This window comes from Phyllobates terribilis, unplaced genomic scaffold, assembly GCF_046119375.1.
Source record: "Phyllobates terribilis strain yellow unplaced genomic scaffold, ASM4611937v1 Scaffold_5__5_contigs__length_657084704, whole genome shotgun sequence".
In the NCBI taxonomy this organism is placed as follows: Eukaryota; Metazoa; Chordata; class Amphibia; order Anura; family Dendrobatidae; genus Phyllobates; species Phyllobates terribilis.
The window spans coordinates 4924820-4944594 of record NW_027362765.1 but is presented as its reverse complement, the minus strand read 5'-3'; the positions used below and the strand labels follow the sequence as shown (position 1 = coordinate 4944594).

Below are 19775 nucleotides of genomic sequence, written 5' to 3'. Positions count from 1 at the left end.
TAAGAGGCATTCAAAGAAAAGAACACGGTCCCTAACAGTCAAAAATGGCGGAGGTTCCCTGATGTTTTGTGGTTGCTTAGCTGCCTCTGGCACTGGACTGCTTGACCGTGTGCATGGCATTATGAATTCTGAAGACTACCAACATATTTTGCAGCATGTAGGGCCCAGTGTGAGAAAGCTGGGTCTCCCTCAGAGGTCATGGGTCTTCCAGCAGGACAATGACCCAAAACACACTTCCAAAAGCACTATAAAATGGTTTGAGAGAAAGCACTGGAGACTTCTAAGGTGGCCAGCAATGAGTCCAGACCTGAATCCCATAGAACACCTGTGGAGAGATCTCAAAATGGCAGTTTGGAGAAGGCACCATTCAAATATCAGGGACCTGGAGCAGTTTGCCAAAGAAGAATGGTCTACAATTCCAGCAGAGCATTGTAAGAAACTCATTGATGGTTACCGGAAGCGGTTGTTCGCAGTTATTTTGGCTAAAGGTTGTGCAACCAAGTATTAGGCTGAGGGTGCCAATACTTTTGTCTGGCCCATTTTTGGAGTTTTGTGTGAAATGATCAATGATTTGATTTTTGCTTCATTCTCTTTTGTGTTTTTTTCCTTGCAAGCAAATTAAATGAAGATAATAAGACCAAAGAATTTGTGATTGCAATCATTTTCAGGAAGAAACTGAGTATTATCTGACAGAATTGAAGGGGTGCCAATACTTTTGGCCACCACTGTAGCTCCAAGACGAAGAGAGCCATTTCATTTCACATATGCAGCTTGGATGCCCAATAATAATAAGGCACAGAGGAATCACAGAGGACGTTGGTACGGTCGGCAAGGTACTCCCTCAGCATCTTCCCAAACTTTGCACCCCTTGTGAAAGTACCCCGCGCCTCAGGGCCTGTGCGATGCGATGGGCTGAGAAAATTTTCCCAGAACTTTTACAGTGTTCCCCTGCCTCTGCTGGATTGGAGTTGTGTCTCTCTCACCTGTAGTCCTTGGTTGTCCAACGAACTGTGACCTCTGCCGTCATCGTTGTCAGATGGGAATTTTTTTAATAGTTCCGCAACAAGGGCCTTCTGGTACTGCCACATTTTTGTAGACCTGTCCGCCTCAGGAATAAGAGATATAAAGTTCTCCTTGTAGCGTGGGTCTGGAAGTGTCACCAACCAGTAATGACTGTCACACAAAATTTTGAGAACGCGAGGGTCATGGGAAAGGCAACGTAACATAAACTCAGCCATGCGTGCCAGACTGCTAACAGGCAAGACTTCCGTGTCCTCACCAAGAGGACGACTGACCATGCTCTCCACCTCCTCCTCCTCTCTGTCCTCAGGCCATCCACGCTGAACAGATGGTATTACAGTTGTGCAGGTAGTACCGTCTATAGCGCAGGAAACTAGCGCCTGTTCTTCCTCCTCCTACTCCTCTTCCTCATTGTCACCCAATCCACGTTGGGATGAGATGAGGCTGGGCTGTGTGTAATCACCATGTATGGTTCCTTGCTCCATCTCATTGTTCTCCACTTGCAATGCATCCTCTTTGATTGTGAGCAGAGAGCGTTTCAGAAGACAGAGAAGCAGGATGGTGATGCTAATTATGGCTTCATCACCGCTCACCATCTTGTTGGAGTCATCAAAGTTTTGGAGGATGGTACATATGTCTGACATCCATGTCCACTCCTGAGGTCTTATGTGTGGAGTCTGAACTAAATATAGACGGCCTTGTTGATGCTGGTTCTCAACAACTGCCCTCTTCTGCTCACAAATCCTTCCCAGCATCTGCACTGTGGGGACATCACACACCAGTCTGTGAGCCGGAAGCTGCAAACGCTGCTGAAACACGGCAAGGGCTGCGGAAGCTGTAGGTGACTTTCTAAAATGGGCACACCGGCGGCGTATTTTAAAAAGCTGATCCGGAAGCTCCGGGTAGGATTTGAGAAACCGCTGAACCACGAGGTTAAGCACATGGGCCAGGCATGGTACGTGTGTGAGTTTGCCTTGCCTCAGAGCCGCCACTAGGTTCCGGCCATTGTCACACACGACTATGCCTGGCTGTAGGTTCAGCGGTGTGAGCCAAAGATCTGCCTGCTCTTTCAGAGCGGTCCACAACTCAGCATTGTTTGTCACCTAAGCATATTAGCTTCAGCACAGCCTGTTGCCGCTTGGCCGAGGCAGTGCTTCCAGCTTGTGACTGATGTGGTCATTTCGGAAATGGAGGCTGAGATGCAGGAGCTGTAGACTGTGGGGGCAACCCTGATTGACCTAAAGCCCGCAATCTTAGGCGTCGGGAGGACGTGTTCCATCCCAAGGTCCGACTGGGTCCCGGCTTCCACTATGTTAACCCAGTTTGCCGTCAGCAAGATGTACCGTTCCCTGCCCACGAGCACTTGTCCATGTGCCCCTGGTTAGGAGGACTTTCACGGTAACTGCATTATTGAGGGCACGGCTAATGTTTTGGTACACGTGCTTGTGTAATGCGGGGACAGCACGCCGGGAGAAATAGTGGCGGCTGGGGACCTAGGGACGGCCACCGCCATCAGATTGCTGAATGCTTCTGTCTCCATGAGCCTAAAAGGCAACATTTCGAACGCAAACAGTCACGAAATGTGGGAATTTAGTAGAGTGGCCTGTGGGGCGTTGGCTGCGTATTTGCTCTTGCGTTTTAAGGACTGGGGTATGCACAACTGAACGCTGCGCTGGTACAAGGATGTGGACATGCTTCCTGACCCTGCTACTTGAGAGTGTGCAATTACAGGTGCAGGGCAGGAGGCATCTTCGCATGCACCATGGACAGGTGATTGGCTTGCATGCACAACAATGGAAGAAGCGGTGGTGCCACCCGCAGACACTCTTCCTGGACCCTGGAGTTCGGCCCACAAAGTCGGGTGCTTTGCTGCCATGTGCCTGATCATGGTGGTGGTGGTCAGGCTGGTAGTTTTGCCATCCCTGATGCTGATGCTGGCCTGGTAGGTGGTGCAAATGGCCTTTGTGTGGTTATCGGCAGAGTCTTTAAAAAACAACCAGACTCGGGAAGACCTAACAGTTGTACTGGCAACTTCCTTCGTGTTGGTGTTACGGTGAACGTTTGCCTGCCTTCTGTCTGCGGCCACCACACTACTTCTTCCTGCCTGTTGGCATGCTCTGCCTCCCTCCCCCTGTGTCCTGCTGTCCTCGCTCTTCCACTTCCGCACCCTGGTCCTCCTTTTGAATTTCTGGCAATTGTGTCTCCTCATCGTCCACCTCTTGTGACACTTGTCGCCTTCGTGTGACCGTGGCTGCTCAAATATTTGGGCATCGCTACATGTGATCTCCTCTTGCCCCTCTCAAGTGGACTGGGCAAGAGACCCGAATCTATAAATGGAAAAGTGAACAGCTCTTCGGAGTGTCCAAGTGTGGGATCTGTTGTCTCCAGGCACTCGGCATTATCTGCTATTCAACCAACAACCTTTTGACACTGCTCTGGGTTCAATAGTGGTGTGCTGCGGTCCCCTAGGCATTGGTACAGGAAGGTCAGGCGAGAAGATATGGGTGTTTGTTGTGGCACAATTTCAGCTTGCCCACGGCCTCGGCCTCTGCATGCACCATCACCATTACGCCCAGTTCCCCATCCCTTGCCACGCGCCTTGCCCATTTTAAATGGAGGCCAATATCTTCCACACTCACTACAAATGGCTGAATTTGGAGCGAAGTTATATGTGATCTATGTGACGGAGAAACCACAGTTTTAAATACCTGGCCTGTAGGTAACTATTTTAAACAGCAAACCGGTGTCAAACACTTCGCTGACACACTGAAACAAATTTTTAATGGAGGCCAGAAATGGTAGTATTTTCTGAAAACGTATATATGATCCGTGTGACGGAGAAAATACAGTTTTAAATAGCTGGATTTTTAGCACTGTATTATTGAAAGGACCTGGCTGTATTCTGCAGTGCCAACAAGCAAATGTCGCAGAAAAACTGTGTTCTCTGGATTGCTTTTTAAGCAAATAATGAGGATTAAGATCCAAAAAAAAATTATTCCTGGCCCCTGAGACCTGGGCCTTTGTCTAGAAATATCTAACAGCAGCAGAAGGCAGAATTGGAATGGAGCCTCTTGTGCTATATGCACTGCAGTCTGCTATATACACTGCCTGCCTGCCTATATACACTGCCTGCCTGATATCTCTGCAGATGGATTAGTCCTCACGACTGTTTGTTGAGATGCATATGTTTGGATCTGTTCTACCTACACTACCTAATAAACAAGCGAATCTCTCCCTAGCTCAGCAGTACCTCTCCCTACTCTGCCTGATTGCGGAGTAGACTGACGAGTACAGCGGCGCCAGGTCTGATATAGACCTGATGACGCTGTGCGGCCAGCCAATCACTGTAATGCCACAACCAACATGGCTGCGGCATTACAGTGAGTGATAAGCTATCCCTGCATGTTCATTGGCTCTGTAAAGAGAGCCAAACATGCAGGGAGGGGACCCGAGCATCCGCCCGAGCATCTCGCAAGTACTCAGCGAGCTCCAAGCATCTCGAGTACTGAGATGCTCGGGCGAGTACCGAGTACTTGCGAGTATGCTCGCTCATCACTAATCTGAGCTTCTATATCAGAATTGTGTTATCAGTTATTTCCCACATATACTAACTAGTAATTAACAAGTGTGGTGATCCTTTTGTGTCTCTAATTATGTATTAGTGGTCAAATTTGACCATTTAGGAATATACTATGGGCTATTGTAGATGGAAGTGACCCAAAGTGTACATATACTGTATATACAGTGTGGAAAATAAGTATTTGACATACTGACTATTTTGCCAGTTTTCCCACCTACAAAGAATGGAGAGGTCTCTAATATTTATTGTAGGTACACATCAACTGTGGAAGAATCTAAAAATAAAAAACAGAATATCACATTGTATGATTTTTAAATAATTAAATTACATTTTATTGCATGAAATAAGTAATTGATCATCTACCAACCTGCAAGAATTCTGGCTCTCACAGACCTGTTAATTTTTCCTTAAGAAGCCCTCCTACTCTTCTCTTCTTACCTATATTAATTGCTCCTTTGTTACATGTATAAAAGACACCTGTCCACACACTCAATCAATCAGACTCCAACCTCTCCCCCATGGCCAAGACCAAAGAGCTGTGTAAGGACACCAGGGACAAAATTGTAGACCTACACAAGGCTGAGATGGGCTACAGGACAATTTGCGAGCAGCTTGGTGAGAGGGCAACAATTGTTGGCACAATTATTAGTGATGCGCGAACGTGCTCGGATAAGGGGTTATCCAAGCATGGTTTGGTGCTAACTGAGTATCTTTGGCGTACTCTAAAAACATGTTCGCATTACCATGACTTCATGTCTCGTGGCTGTTAGACATCCAAAACATATGCAGGGATTGCCTGTTTGTTAGGCAATCCCTGTATGTGTTGTAGGTGTCTAACAGCCATGAGACATGCAGCCACGGCGAAACAAACATATTTTTTTAGCATGTAGATTATTTATTATCAGAAAATGGAACAAATACAAGATGACTGTCAATCTTCCTCAGCCTGAGGCTCCATGCTACATTTCGCCTCGTGCGGTAAGGATGATTCTGAGAAAGGTCTGGAATTCGTCCAGAACTACATGGTAGGACCTGGTCAATCATCTGAAGAGAGCTGGGAACACAGTAACAAACATTACCGTTAGTAACACACCATGATGTCATGGATTAAAATCCTGCAGGGCACCCAAGGTTCCCCTGCTCACACCAGTACATGTCCAGGCCTGTTTGAAGTTCGGCAGTGACCATCTGGATGATCCAGAGGAGGCATGGGAGAAGGTCATGTGTATCAGATGAGACCAAAATAGAACTTTTTGGAATCAACTCCCCTCGCCGTGTTTGGAAGAAGAAGGATGAGTACAACCCCAAGAATACCGTCGCAACTGTGAAGCATGGTGGGGGGAAACATCATACTTTGCGGGTGCTTTTCTGCAAAGAGGATAGGAAGACTGCACCTTATTAAAGGGAGGATGGGGTCATGTATCTCGAGATTTTGCCCAACAACCTAATTCCCTCAGTAAGAGAATTGAAGATGGGTCGTAGCTGGGTCTTCCAGCATGACAATGACCTTAAACACACAGACAGGGCAACTAAGGAGTGGCTCCGTAAGAAGCATTTCAAAGTCCTGGACTGGCCTAGCCAGTCTCGAGACCTGAACCCAATAGAAAATCTTTGGAGGCAACTGAAAATGTTGTGCATCGACAGCCCCGAAACCAGAAAGATCTGGAGCAGATCTGTATGGAGGAGTGGGCCAAAATCCCTGCTGCAGTGTGTGCAAAGCTGGCCAAGAACTACAGGAAACGTCTAACCACTCTAATTGTCAACAAAGGTTTCTGTACCAAATATTAATTTCGGTTTTTCTTTTCTATCAAATTCTTATTTCATGCAATAAAATGCAAATTAATTATGTAATAACCATACAATGTGATTTTCTGGATTTTTTTTCAAGATTCTGCCTCTCACAGTTGAAGTCTACCTGCGATAAAAATTACAGACCTCTCCATTCTTTGTAGGTGGGAAAGCTTGCAAAATCCGCAGAGTATCAAATACTTAATTTCCACTCTGTATGTATGTTGGTGTGTGTGTTGCCGTGGTAGCCCTTTCAAGAAGAGCTAATTTGGATTAAGATATATTATCTCTAAATCTGCCATTTTTGTTCAAATGAAATAAATACGATGCATTGGAGAAAGAAAATAACACACAGCCAGTGTCTGAGTGTATAATTCTTGTCTGCTCTCAGAGCACAAGCAACACGTATGGACAAATTCACAAATAAATGTGGTCTCCGACTGGGAAGGAGGTTACATCCATGCATGTAAAGGACATATGTATACAAAATAAAAGGACACCTGTGCCAGAAATTCATAACCCCATTGACATAGCTGAAGCATTTCGTTGCTGTTATAGCTCGCTGTATAATATTCATGGACAATACCACGACATGCCACCTAATATTCTTGAAACAAAATATGGACACTGCTTTTCCTTCCAGACAGACCCCTGAGCAGGATTTACTAGACAAAGCTTTCACTGAACAAGAGATAGGAGAGGCCAATAAATCATTCCCTATCGGGAAGAGCCCTGGGCCAGATGGATTCAATAATAGATTTTATAAGATATTTGTACCCATGTTATTACCATTTTAGCCGAAGAGCTCAATAATATCTCAGAAGACTCCCCTCCTTTGCCCCCAATCAGTTAAGAGTCATATAATGGTTTTTCTCAAAGCCTGGAAAAGAACCAAATGCCTGCCCTAATATTCATCCAATATCATTCATTAATGTAGATGTCAAAATATTCTCTAAAATAATTGCACCATGGCTCTCCCACTACCTACCCTCAATTGTTAGCAGCGATCAGGTTGGCTGCATTAAAGGTAGAGAGGCTCGTGATAATACGGATAAAACATTGTTAATTTCACATACAAAAAAAAACCAGGGGATCCCAATGTGCCTTGTTTTTGTCAACACTGAAAAGGTGTTCAACAGAGTGCACTGGACTTTCTTGAAGAGCATATTGCCACAGATTGAGTTGAGCTCTTTCTTGTTATCTAAAATTCTATCCTTCACTGACCCTAAAGTGATAGGGTAACCGGCCTTCTATCTGACACATTTTCTATTAAAAAGGGGACGAGACAAGTGTGTCCCTTATCACCTCTGCTATACACATTGATGATGGAACATTTAGCTGTAGAATTACATAAAATTCCTGATATTAGTGGAGTTACTATAGGCTCACACAGCGTCGGACTGGAGTACATTGGGCCCACCAGAGAAAATCATTCTTGGGGCCCACTACGTAGCTACATAGAAATAAATATAAGACCTCCAATTGTGTGGTAACACGCTAATATCAGGGTATAATATAAGATAGTACACTTCTTATTGTTATAGAAAGAGATGGCGCCCACATTTTGGTGCAAACTCAATGATAAATGTCCCCTGATGTGTAATAACAGCTAAACCAATGTTTTATAGCACCAGCGTAGTGGATGGGATTTTATGACATCTCATCCATACGCTGAGAAAATCCAGAGCGTGAATTAACCGATGCTGCGGATATTCACCACCAACTTCATCCTTTGCAATACAAAAGGATCAAGTCAGGCTACATTCCCACAGAGTGAAGCCGCTGCGGCCCCGACACTGCAGTAGAGTCGCAGCACTTCCGCCCTCATTATGCTAATGAGCAGCGCCATTTTTTTTTTCTCCTGTGGACTTTCCTAATAGATGTTAGTCTATTGGGAAAGTCCACATGTGGACCCGCAAGAGAAATTGACATGCTGCGGATCTGAAAGACGTGCCACTTGTCAGAATCCGCGGGTGATCCGCAGCCTGAGATGCACACATAGTGGACATGGGATTTCTAGAAATCCCATCCACTATGCTTTAACATCTGGCCACTGCAGTTTTGACACTGCATAAACACACAGTTTCAAAACCGCAGAGAATCCTGAATGTGGGAACATAGCCTCAGTGGTAAAGGTGAACCAGCAGTAAAGACAACAATATCTGCACTATATCTGTGTGGATATTACCGCTGTTAATTTGCTATGGGTTTTCCATTGTAGAAATTCTGCAGCAAATGCATAATGTGAATGTATCCACTAATAGTGGTGGGGGCCCTAAATCACTTATGTATGGCGTTATTAGTGATATAAAAAAAGAGCTTTCCCTTACTTAAATCTCTCTGCCACATTTAAGGCCATAACTTCTTATCAAGGGCCTCACTTTGCTAGTAACTTTTAGTAAGACTTTTAGTAAGTCAGGGGTGATACAGGGAGAGGGGACTAAGTCAGTCATGGGTGATACAGGGAGAAGGGGCTAAGTCAGTCAGGGGTGATACAGGGAGAGGGGGCTAAGTCTGTCTGAGGTGATAAAGGGAGAGAGGTCACATGGGTTGATACAGGAAAGGGGTCGCAGTCAGAGGTGATACAGGGAGAGGGGGCTCAGGTCAGGGATGATACAGGGAGAGGAGGTGCAGTCAGGGGTGATACAGGGAGAGGGGGCTCAGGTCAGGGGTGATACAGGGAGAGAAGGTGCAGTCAGGGTGATACGAGGAGAGGGGGCTCAGGTCAGGGGTGATAAGGGGAGAGGGGGCTCAGGTCAGGGGTAATACGGGGGATCAGGATCAGTTAGGGGGTGCAGTCAGGTGTGATACAGGGAGGGGGTGCAGCCAGGGGTGATATGGAGGGAAAAGCCTCAGTCAGAGGGGATAAGGGAATGGGGTGCACCGTGCAGTCAGTCAGTTGTGAAAGGGGCGATGAGGGAATATGGCCCCCATTCATCCTTAAGTAACTTAACCCCTTCCCCTCTATCATCCCTGACTAAAGGCCCCCCCATTTGTATTTACTCACTGTTAGGCTGGCAGGGGGGACCTCCTTCAATCATTGCCAGCAGCTGTAAGGCTGCGTGCCCACTATGCATTTTTCAAGCGTTTTTGCCGCGGAATTTCCGCAGCGAAAACGCTTGATAATACATGCCCCATGGTCCCCAATGAGAATCCGCATGTGCTGTGCACATGCTGCGGAAATTTCCGATGCGGGTATCATTGCGGAAAAATACGCAGCATGTCCATTAATTTTGCGGACACGCAGCGTAATTGCCGCCATTGACTTGCATTGAAATGCTTAACATCCGTATGTATACATGCGGATGTTAATGCGGTTCAATGTGTGGACGGTACCCGGGGCTGGAGAAGAGGAGATTCTCACCTCCAGACCCAGGTACCATGGTACCTGTAAAAAAAAGAATTTAAAATAAAAAATAAATATATATTTACATAGAATTATATAGAAGGTTTGCTGTGTCTGTTAACGTAGTGTCCAGAGGCTGGAGGCGCTACCAGGAGACAGGCCAGTACACCAGGAGACGTGGAGGGAGCCATAGGAGGGCAACAACCCAGCAGCAGAACTGTTACCTCCTCCTTTGTGCAAGGAGGAACAGGAGGAGCACTGCCAGAGCCCTGCAAAATGACCTCCAGCAGGCCACAAATGTGCATGTGTCTGCACAAACGGTTAGAAACCAACTCCATGAGGGTGGTATGAGGGCCCATCGTCCATATATGGGGGTTGTGCTCACAGCCCAACACAATGCAGGACGCTTGGCATTTGCCACAGATCACCAGGATTGGCAAAGTCGCCACTGGCGCCCTGTGCTTTTCACACATGAAAGCAGGTTCACACTGAGCACATGTGACAGAGTCTGGAGACGCCGTGGAGAGCGATCTGCAGCCTGCAACATCCTTCAGCATGAACGGTTTGGCAGTGGGTCAGTAATGGTGTGGGGTGGCATTTCTTTGGAGGGCCGCACAGCCCTCCATGTGCTCGCCAGAGGTAGCCTGACTGCCATTAGGTACAGAGATGAGATCCTCACACCCCTTGTGAGACCATATGCTGGTGCGCTTGGCCCTGGGTTCCTCCTAATGCAGGACAATGGCAGATCTCATGTGGCTGGAGTGTGTCAGCAGTTCCTGCAAGATGAAGGCATTGAAGCTATGGACTGGCCTGCCCTTTCCCTAGACCTGAATCCGATTGAGCACATCTGGGACATCATGTCTCGCTCCATCCACCAACGTCACGTTGCAGCACAGACTGTCCAGGAGTTGGCGGATGCTTTAGTCCAGGTCTGGGAGGAGATCCCACAGGAGACCATCCGCAACCTCATCAGGAGCATGCCCAGGCATTGTAGGGAGGTCATACAGGCACGTGGAGGCCACACACAATACTGAGCCTCATTTTGACTTGTTTTAAGGACATTACATCAACCTTGGATCAGCCTGTAGTGTGTTTTTCCACTTTAATTTTGGGGGTGACTCCAAATCCAGGCCTCCATTGGTTAATACATTTGATTTCCATTAATGATTTATGTGTGATTTTGTTGTCAGCACATTCAACTTTGTACAGAACAAAGTATTCAATGAGAATATTTCATTCATTCAGATCTAGGATGTGTTATTTGAGTGTTCCCTTTATTTTTTTGAGCAGTGTATATAGGTTTTATTACTAGATGTAAAGAAGAAAACTAAATACTGTAAAATAATAAATCTCCTCATATGTTTCCCCTTATTATCTCCAGTAATTGTATTATTACTGTTATGCACACGCCCGGACTGACTGGGGTGTGCTTGATTAGTGATCCCACTGTACCATGAACCGAGGAGTGCCTGAAGGGGCGTAACTAAGTATCAACCCGATCCGACCAAGGTCGCATGGCAGCTCAGTCGACTCCGTGCACCAGGGAGGAACCGAGCAGAAGGACCAGGTGCTACTCCAGGTCAGACCCCGGACATCGCTGTTGGAATGCAGGAACTGAGGAATGCAGGAACAGGCAGGTTAGGCTGGCATACAGACAGGTGGGTATTGGCAGGCACAGTTGGTATGCAGACAGGTGGGTACTGGTAAGCACGGCTGGTATGCCGACAGGGAGGTACTGGCAGGCACGGCTGGCGTGCAGATAGGGAGGCACTAGCAGGTTGGAGCGCAGGCTGGATAGGGTCCAGTACAGACTGGGATACAGGAACAGAGCCGCAGATGCGGTAGACAAGCAGAGTAAAGCGAAACCGCCGGAGCGGAGGACAAGGCAGAGCAGAGCGAAACCGCCGGAGCGGTGGACAAAGCAGAGCAGAGAGGAACCGCTGGTTCGGTGAGCAAGCAGAGCAGAGCGAAACCGCCGGAGTGGTGGACCAGGCAGAGCTGAAAGAAACCACTAGTGCGGTGAGCAAGCAGACAGAGCGAAACCGCAGGTGCGGTGGACAAGGTAGAGCAGAGCAAAACCGCCGGAGCGGTGGACAAGGCAGAGCAGAGAGAAACCGCTGGTGCGGTGAGCAAGCAGACAGAGCGAAACCGCAGGTGCGCTGGACAAGGTAGAGCAGAGCGAAACCGCCGGAGCGGTGGACAAGCAGAGCAGAGAAGAACCACCGGAGCGGAGGACAAGGGGGAGCAGAGCGAAACCGCAGGAGTGGTGGACAAGCAGAGCAGGACAGGGCTGAAGGTGCAGGCAGAGAGGACTGGGCTCTGTTCACATGGAACAGACAGGAAAATACAGGAAGACGGTTAGAACACAGGAGGTAGATATGGAGGAAGGGAAAAGGGACAAGCAGAACCAGATACACACAAGGTACTTACAATGAAGTAGCGAGTGGACTCTAAAGTCACAAACAGAAGTAGAGAGACAACGAGTTGGAGCTAGGTGCAGGTTCAGACACTGCAGAAAAAGGGAAGGTATGGATATAGAAATAAACAGGCTAGGAGATAGTTCAGACAGGAACTGACACTGGAACGAAGTCACAGGTAACAGGCCTGGGAATACAGCCCCCAGGATGGCGGAAACAGACAAGATGAGAACAGGACCTGGCAACTCAGAGGAGAAGGAGCACACTGATTGTTAGTGTTGCTCAGGCACCACCTTCAGGGTGGAGGGGGTTTAAATATCCAGTGACTCACAGCAATAGGCTGGGGATGCATTAGGAGCGCGCCCACAGCAGCTATAAGAATCAGGAAGCAACCGGGCCGCCGCCCTAAGCAGTCAGACAAGGGACAAGCACACAGCATGAACTGGAGCAAGGTTTGCAGGCTGGACTGATGGGTAAGATTGCGGTCTTGCATAGTGGGAGGTGGTGCACTATGCAAGCACGCCACCAGGGATGTTACAATTACACAGGATTTTTATGATGTTACATCGGCTCATCTTCTTCTCATTCAGGTCTCTACAATATCAGATCAGTGAAGATCTTCTATATAAGAGAATTTTCCTGATTTTATCCATCAAGGATGGATATGGACAGAGACAAGATGGTGGAGAGGATGTTACACCTCACCCTAGAGATCCTCTTCCGGCTTACTGGAGAGGTGAGAGATTCTGATGACGTTACATTACATCATTCTTATCTATGGGAATAACAGATGGACAGAACTGGAGAGGTGAGGACTCTGGAAATGTCTAGAGTGAGATGTATTAATGTGTCTCTCCATAACCAGGATTACACAGTAGTGTAGAAGACCTCTAGTGAGCGCTGTCAGGCCCCTGTGTCTGAGGGATGGGGAAGACCCCTGAGCCCAATCACAGGGCCTCCACCTCACCCCCTGATACATGAGGACATCAGTGACCAGAAGATCCTAGAACTCGCCTACAAGATGATTGAGCTGCTGACTGGAGAGGTGACACTGCTGGGAATGCTGGGACATTATACAGTAACGCTATGAAGGGATCGGGGGGATGATGGTATCATTGTATGTGGCAGGTTCTTATAAGGTGTCAGGATGTCGCTGTCTATTTCTCCATGGAGGAGTGGGAGTATTTAGAAGGACACAAAGATCTGTACAAGGACGTCATGATGGAGGTTCCCCAGCCCCTCACATCACCAGGTAATAGACAGGACTAAATACACACGGCCTATAATTATTTGTATGTAAAGAACGAATTCAGTCCATGAATTTTCTTTCCTCCAGTTCTATCCAGTAAGAGGACAACACCAGAGAGATGTCCCCGTCCTCTTCTTCGACAGGACTGTAAACAAGAAGATCCCAATGTTCCTCAGGATCATCAGGTAGATGGAGAGAAGGTGTCATGAGATTTCCCCTATGATGTGTAGACGGCTGTGAAGGTCTTGTGCTCAGTCTTGTTTTATCCACCAGTATTATATGTTTTATACTTGTGTAATGAGAACGGTGGAGATGGCAGGATTAGAGCTGATCATAGATGGGACTTCTCCATCTGTCTGTGACTTTTACGATATTTGTTTCAGGGTGAAGATCTGACCCATATTAATACTACAGAGACATATGTGAGGGGTGTTGAGTGGTGTAAAGAGGAGATTCCTACATATGGCTGGCCAGGTGAGTAGTGACCACTAAATACAGAGAAGTCATTGATTCTTCTCAGTCACCGGCTGTGGTTGCTTTATCAGTAGTGTAGTCCGACCTTATCACAATCGTGTGATCTCCATTTTGCCTCTAGATCACAACATTCTCCTCCACCCAAAACTGTTGAAATGACTTTGGGTATTGAAAACCCTTTTCTATAGAACTTGCAACCAGGAAGATCCACCTCCCCCTGGGATCTCAAATTTGGACTCATTAGACCAAAGCACAGATTTCCACTGGTCTAATGTCCATTCCTTGTGTTCTTTAGCCCAAACAAGTCTCTTCTGCTTGTTGCCTGTCCTTAGCAGTGGTTTCCTAGCAGCTATTTTACCATGAAGGCCTGCTGCACAAAGTCTCCTCTTAACAGTTGTTGAAGAGATGTGTCGGCTGCTAGAACTCTGTGTGGCATTGACCTGGTCTCTAATCTGAGCTGCTGTTAACCTGCGATTTCCAAGGCTGGTGACTTGGATAAACTTATCCTCAGAAGCAGAGGTGACTCTTGGTCTTCCTTTCCTGGGGCGGTCCTCATGTGAGCCAGTCTCTTTGTAGCGCTTGATGGTTTTTGCAACTGCACTTGGGGACACTTTCAAAGTTTTCCAAATTTTTCAGACTGACTGACCTTTGTTTTTTAAAGTAATGATGGCCACTCGTTTTTCTTTACTTAGCTGCTTTTTTCTTGCCATAATACAAATTCTAACAGTCAATTCAGTAGGACTATCAGCTGTGTATCTACCAGACTTCTGCACAACACATCTGATGGTCCCAAGCACATTTATAAGGCAAGAAATTTCACTTATTAAACCTGACAGAGCACACCTGTGAAGTGAAAACCATTTCTGGTGACTACCTCTTGAAGCTCATCAAGAGAATGCCAAGAGTGTGCAAAGCAGTCATCAAAGCAAAAGGTGGCTACTTTTAAGAACCTAGAATATAAGACATATTTTCAGTTGTTTCACACTTTTTTGTTAAGTATATAATTCCACATGTGTTAATTCATAGTTTTGATGCCTTCAGTGTGAATGTGCAATTTTCATAGTCATGAAAATACAGAAAAATGTTTAAATTTAGAGAAGGTGTGTCCAAACTTTTGGTCTGTACGGTATACCCGTGCCTTCGGAGATGAGTATATGGTGCGTATATATTCATAGAAGGGGCCTACAAAAGACATTCCTCTCAACACTATATACATCCAATCCCATCTTACATTGTCAAAAGCTTTTTCAGCATCTATTGCAGGTAAAGCTGGTGTTTCTCTTGTCCTTGGGTTAAGATTTATCTTAAGTGTCAATAGTACTTTTCTAATGTTTCTCGTGGCCGGTCTACCCTTGATGAAACCTGACTGTGCGCGTGATATTAGCTTTGGCATGATGGTGGCCAATCTATCTGCCATTATCTTGGAGAGTATTTTGTCAACATTTCTGAGAGAAATCGGTCTGTATAAGCCCAGGGCCATTGGGTCTTTTCCTGGTTTATGTAATAATTTGATATAGGCCATACTGGTTTGAAATTTGGTGTAGGCATCTCTAAGTTTCTCAGAGGCCTCCTCGAATTTTTTTTGAGTGTTTCTTTTTTTGCCACAGACATATGACATTATTCTGCCTCTTGTTACCGCTTTTACCATTTCCCATAGTCATTTATTATTTTCCCTATTCTCTTCGTTATCTATTAGAAAATCTGACCACTAATCCTTTACTCTTAGGGTGAAGCCTTCATCATCTTTCAATAAGGAGGAGTATCTCCATAACAAATCTGAACCTTTTGGCGTGTATCAGCTATATCTAACAGTATCAATGCATGATCAGATATTACTATGTTTTGCATCTGGGTATCCTCTACCCTTCTTAGTATGTTTGCCGATATGAGAAAATAATCTGTTCTGGATAGCGAGCCACACGCATGCGAATAGAGAGTGGACTCCCTATTCTGAGGGTGTAGTAGTCTCCATGTATCACCTAACCCCGTAGACAAACAAAATGGGTAAAACTCTATCCTGTCTTTTGGCAGTTTTGGTCGCCTTTTGATAGTTCTTCCTGTCCTCCTCAACATTGACCACCTAACTTAGAGCACCTCCCACTATTCTATTTGTGCCCAGGTCTGCTATTACCTTTTTCTCCAGTTGATGAAAGAAGATTTTATTATTTGTATTTGGTGCATAGACATTGTATAAGCTATACGTTTCTCCCCTACAGGTAATGACAGAATATGAAGTCTACCGTCTTCTCCCACATAAGTTTCACTCATCTGCCCATTTATATTTTTATTCATTAATGTGAGCACCCCTGCTTTCTTATCAACTGATGATGCCCCGAAAACTTTACCCACCCACATTTTTTACATTCTCCGGAAATCTTTTTTTTCAAAATGGGTTTCTTGGAGTAGAGCTACATCTGGCTTCAGGCGTTTCAGGTGACAAAGAATCATCATATGCTCTTGCGGAGAGCGTATCCTTTTAACATTCCATGAAATTATTCTCATAATTTTTTCCAACATTTTTTTGGGTTACCTTTTCCCCCAACTGTCTGGTTTTTCTCCCCCATTTTTTCCCTTTTCTCACCCCTTCCCTGCTTTCAGCTGCAACTGTTCAAGTGAGATAACGTGTGTAGATGAACCGCTCCAGGATTGTATTTTATTATAGATCCCTACAAACAAAACTTGGCTTTTTTAAACTGTAAACATGAACCAAACTTGATGACCATGTTAATAAATGACCCTAAGCTTATATACAGTATTTTAAGCTTCTTTGACTTCACTTCTTCCTGGTCAAATCTCCCTCACCACGGCACCTCCTGTATCATTTTATTTATTTATCTATCACCCCCTTTTTTTTGCCACATTTTCCTTTCCGATTGTTCCTATAGCCCCTCTTTTCAAATTATACCCTTATTATTGTCTCCCCCCCCCCCCCTCCCCCAGACTCGTCCAACATATTACATGAAAATACAAAACATTCAGTACCCTCCTACCAGTTAGCCCTTAACGGATATTACTGGGGAGTGACCAAGATCTGGATGAGGCAAGGTGGTGAGACACTTGGAGGGTATATGTGAGGAATATCACAGAGTCTTATATAATCAACGTCCTGAGTAGACTCCCATATTTTTCCCCAAGAGTGCTTTTACTCACTGTCCCAACAGTTCTTTCTTTTCATGGGGTTTTTGATCTCCTGTCTTGCCTTTGCTTTCTCGGTGAATTTGATGAGGAGGGGGGTGATCACCCGTTGTCTTCTTCAGGTGTTCCTTGCGACTCTCTAGGATCTGTTCTTCATGCGTAGGGGCTGTACTGTTGTTGTAGATTCAAGATGTTATCCATGAACGCTTCCGCTGCTTTCAGATCTGTGAAAGGTCTGGAGGATCCATCCCACAGTCTTATATGAAGAATTGCTGGATATCTTAATTGAAAATGTATATTTTTGCTAAATAAGACTGAGAAGATTGGAGCAAAGGATCTGCGTTGTCTGGTTACTTCAGCTGAAAAGTCTTCAAATAGTGGAAGTTTTACCCCTCGGACCAACAGGGGCTGTCTGAGGCGGCGATATTTCTGTATAATGTCATTTTTATCAGAAAAATCAAGATACTTTACTATTACTTGTCTTGGTCTTTTATTGTCCCCTTTCTCCATATTTCCTGGTGGACCAATGCGGTGCACCCTTTCAGATTTGCGTCCTGTTGTGATGTCCGGTGCTTTGGGTATGTCTATTTCACAGAGTTTTTTCAGCTCTTCATAGGGGAATGTCTCTGGCAGTCCCACTATTCCGAGATTACTCCTTCTGGATCTGTTCTTCAGGTCGTCTATTCGGTCTCTCAATACAAAATTTTCTCTTGCAAGTCTAGCCAGACTCTCTTGATCAGTGTGCGCATCGTCCTCTATTGCAGATATCCTTGTTTCTATTCTGTTTATTTACTCAGTGGCCTCATGTAGCTGTTCCTGCATTGCCTGCAGTGCCTGTGTCACTGATTCTTCAAGGTATGTGATATCTCAGGTAATAGTTTATCGGCCACCTCTGAGGCCAGTCTCTTATAGTCCAATCCCAGTACCTGGGTGTCTCTGTTAGCATTGGTGCCAGTATTCATGTGCGTCTCCAGCCTGCTTCCCTCTGCAGTGGCGCGAGCGTCTGCATGTACCAGCACCATCACACCTCCCTGAAAGCGCGGGCTGTCTGTGTAGTTTTTGGCATTGCTGCGCAGTAGATATCATTCCATGTAGGTGGGACGCGTGCCCCACCGTTCAGTCTTCCTGACTTGCCTGGTTATGGAGCCTGTCGATGCTGTTTGTAGCCGGTATTTTAGTAAGGTCTGTGGAGGTGCCGGGAGCTCAGGAGTCATCCTCCCTACATGACCAGCGCTGGAACCAGAAGTCCTCAATTTTGCATTTCTTTTGTAAATCAAGATCCCAGAGTCTGGAGGAAGAGTGGACAGGCCACTATCCAAGCTGCTTGAGGTCTAGTGTGAAGTCAGTGATGGTTTGGGGAGCCATCTCTTCTGCTGGCCTAGGTCCAATGTGTTTTATCAAGACCAAAGTCAGCACAGCCGCCTACCAGGAAATTTCAGAGCACTTCATGCTTCCCTCTGCCGACAAGCTTTATGGAGATGGAAATTTCATTCTCCAGCAGGACTTGGCACCTGTCCACACTGCCAAAAGTACCAATACCTGGTTTAAAAACAACAGTATCACTGTGCCTGACTCGCCAGCAAACTCGCCTGACCTTAACCCCATAAAGAATCAATGGGGTATTGTCAAGAAGAAGATGAGAGACACCAAACCCAACAATGCAGACGAGCTGAAGGCTGCTATCAAAGCAACCTGGGCTTCCATAACACCTCAGCAGTGCCACAGGCTGATCGCCTCCATGCAACGCCGCATTGATGCAGTAATTGATGCAAAAGGAGCCCCAACCATGTATTGAGTGCATTTACTGAACATACATTTCATTAGGTCCACATTTCGGATTTTAAAATCATTTTTCAAGCTGTTGTTATAAAGTATTCTAATTTACTGAGATAATGACTTTTGTGTTTTCATTGGCTGTAAGCCATAATCATCAACATTAACAGAAATAAACACTTAAAATAGATCACTCTGTGTGTAATGACTCTATATAATATATGAGTTTCACTTTTTGTATTAAAGAACTGAAATAAATTAACTTTTTGATGATATTCTAATTTAGTGAGATGCACCTGTATAAAACCAAGAGGCTTGGTTTTTATAACAGAAAATGTGTTGGTATTAATACAAACCGAATTGGAATCCCAAGGCTCTTCATTTCCGGAGCCCAGCCCGCCTAAACGTGTCAGCTTCCATTTTTACCATTATACCTCTGGAAGAACCTTTTCTCCAGCCACGGGGCAGCTGCAGCGGCTTTTTATGTTCTTATAGGTGTTGTGCCTACACACAACAGCCTTAGGTTAGTGCTACCATTGATTATACCTATCCCTAACCAGACGGTACTGCCCTATTTTGTATGCGCTTCTGTCCCTCTCCAGAGCTTTTCAGACTATTTTGATTCCACAGCCACTTTCTGGAAATTATCAAGCAGTGGATATTGGAGAGTGAAAATTGCAAATATGCCATTTCATTACCCAACACATAGTGCCCAGATTGTGCTCCAGGAGACACACACCGTAAATTTAGTGGGTTCTTCTCACTATAGTAATTTCAAATACATGGATGCTATGTGGTTTGGTCACACTGCAAGGCTCAGAAGCGAGGGGGAGATTTGACTTTGGGAGAGCTGATATTGCTGGATGGGTTTATGGAAGCCATGTTGCTTTTCAAGAGCCTTTATTAGATTATGAACTGTCATTGTCTTGGTGAATAATGCAATTTTTTAAAGAACATGCATTTTAAGGAGTGTTTGTAGAAATGTTCAAAAAT

The 19775-nt window shown here is 45.6% G+C and overlaps 2 protein-coding genes across 6 annotated transcripts in view; both read left to right on the top strand.

The window, feature by feature from the left end:
- Nucleotides 1-19775, top strand: part of LOC141271711 (uncharacterized) — a 254208-nt gene that overhangs the window by 185355 nt on the left and 49078 nt on the right. The window lies entirely within an intron of this gene.
- The window catches only part of LOC141271708 (uncharacterized), a 34241-nt gene that overhangs the window by 8227 nt on the left and 6239 nt on the right, over nucleotides 1-19775 (top strand). For 2 of the 5 annotated variants that reach the window (XM_073681796.1, XM_073681792.1), the window contains exons 2-7: nucleotides 11116-11313; nucleotides 12742-12887; nucleotides 13017-13196; nucleotides 13280-13403; nucleotides 13488-13585; nucleotides 13784-13874. In XM_073681796.1, coding sequence (XP_073537897.1) covers nucleotides 13173-13196; nucleotides 13280-13403; nucleotides 13488-13585; nucleotides 13784-13874 — 337 coding nt within the window. In that variant the 5' untranslated portion in view covers nucleotides 11116-11313; nucleotides 12742-12887; nucleotides 13017-13172. Of the gene's footprint in view, nucleotides 1-10577; nucleotides 11314-11342; nucleotides 12625-12741; nucleotides 12888-13016; nucleotides 13197-13279; nucleotides 13404-13487; nucleotides 13586-13783; nucleotides 13875-19775 lie in introns of those variants that run through there. The other 3 variants (XM_073681793.1, XM_073681795.1, XM_073681794.1) reach the window with 3 other exon arrangements.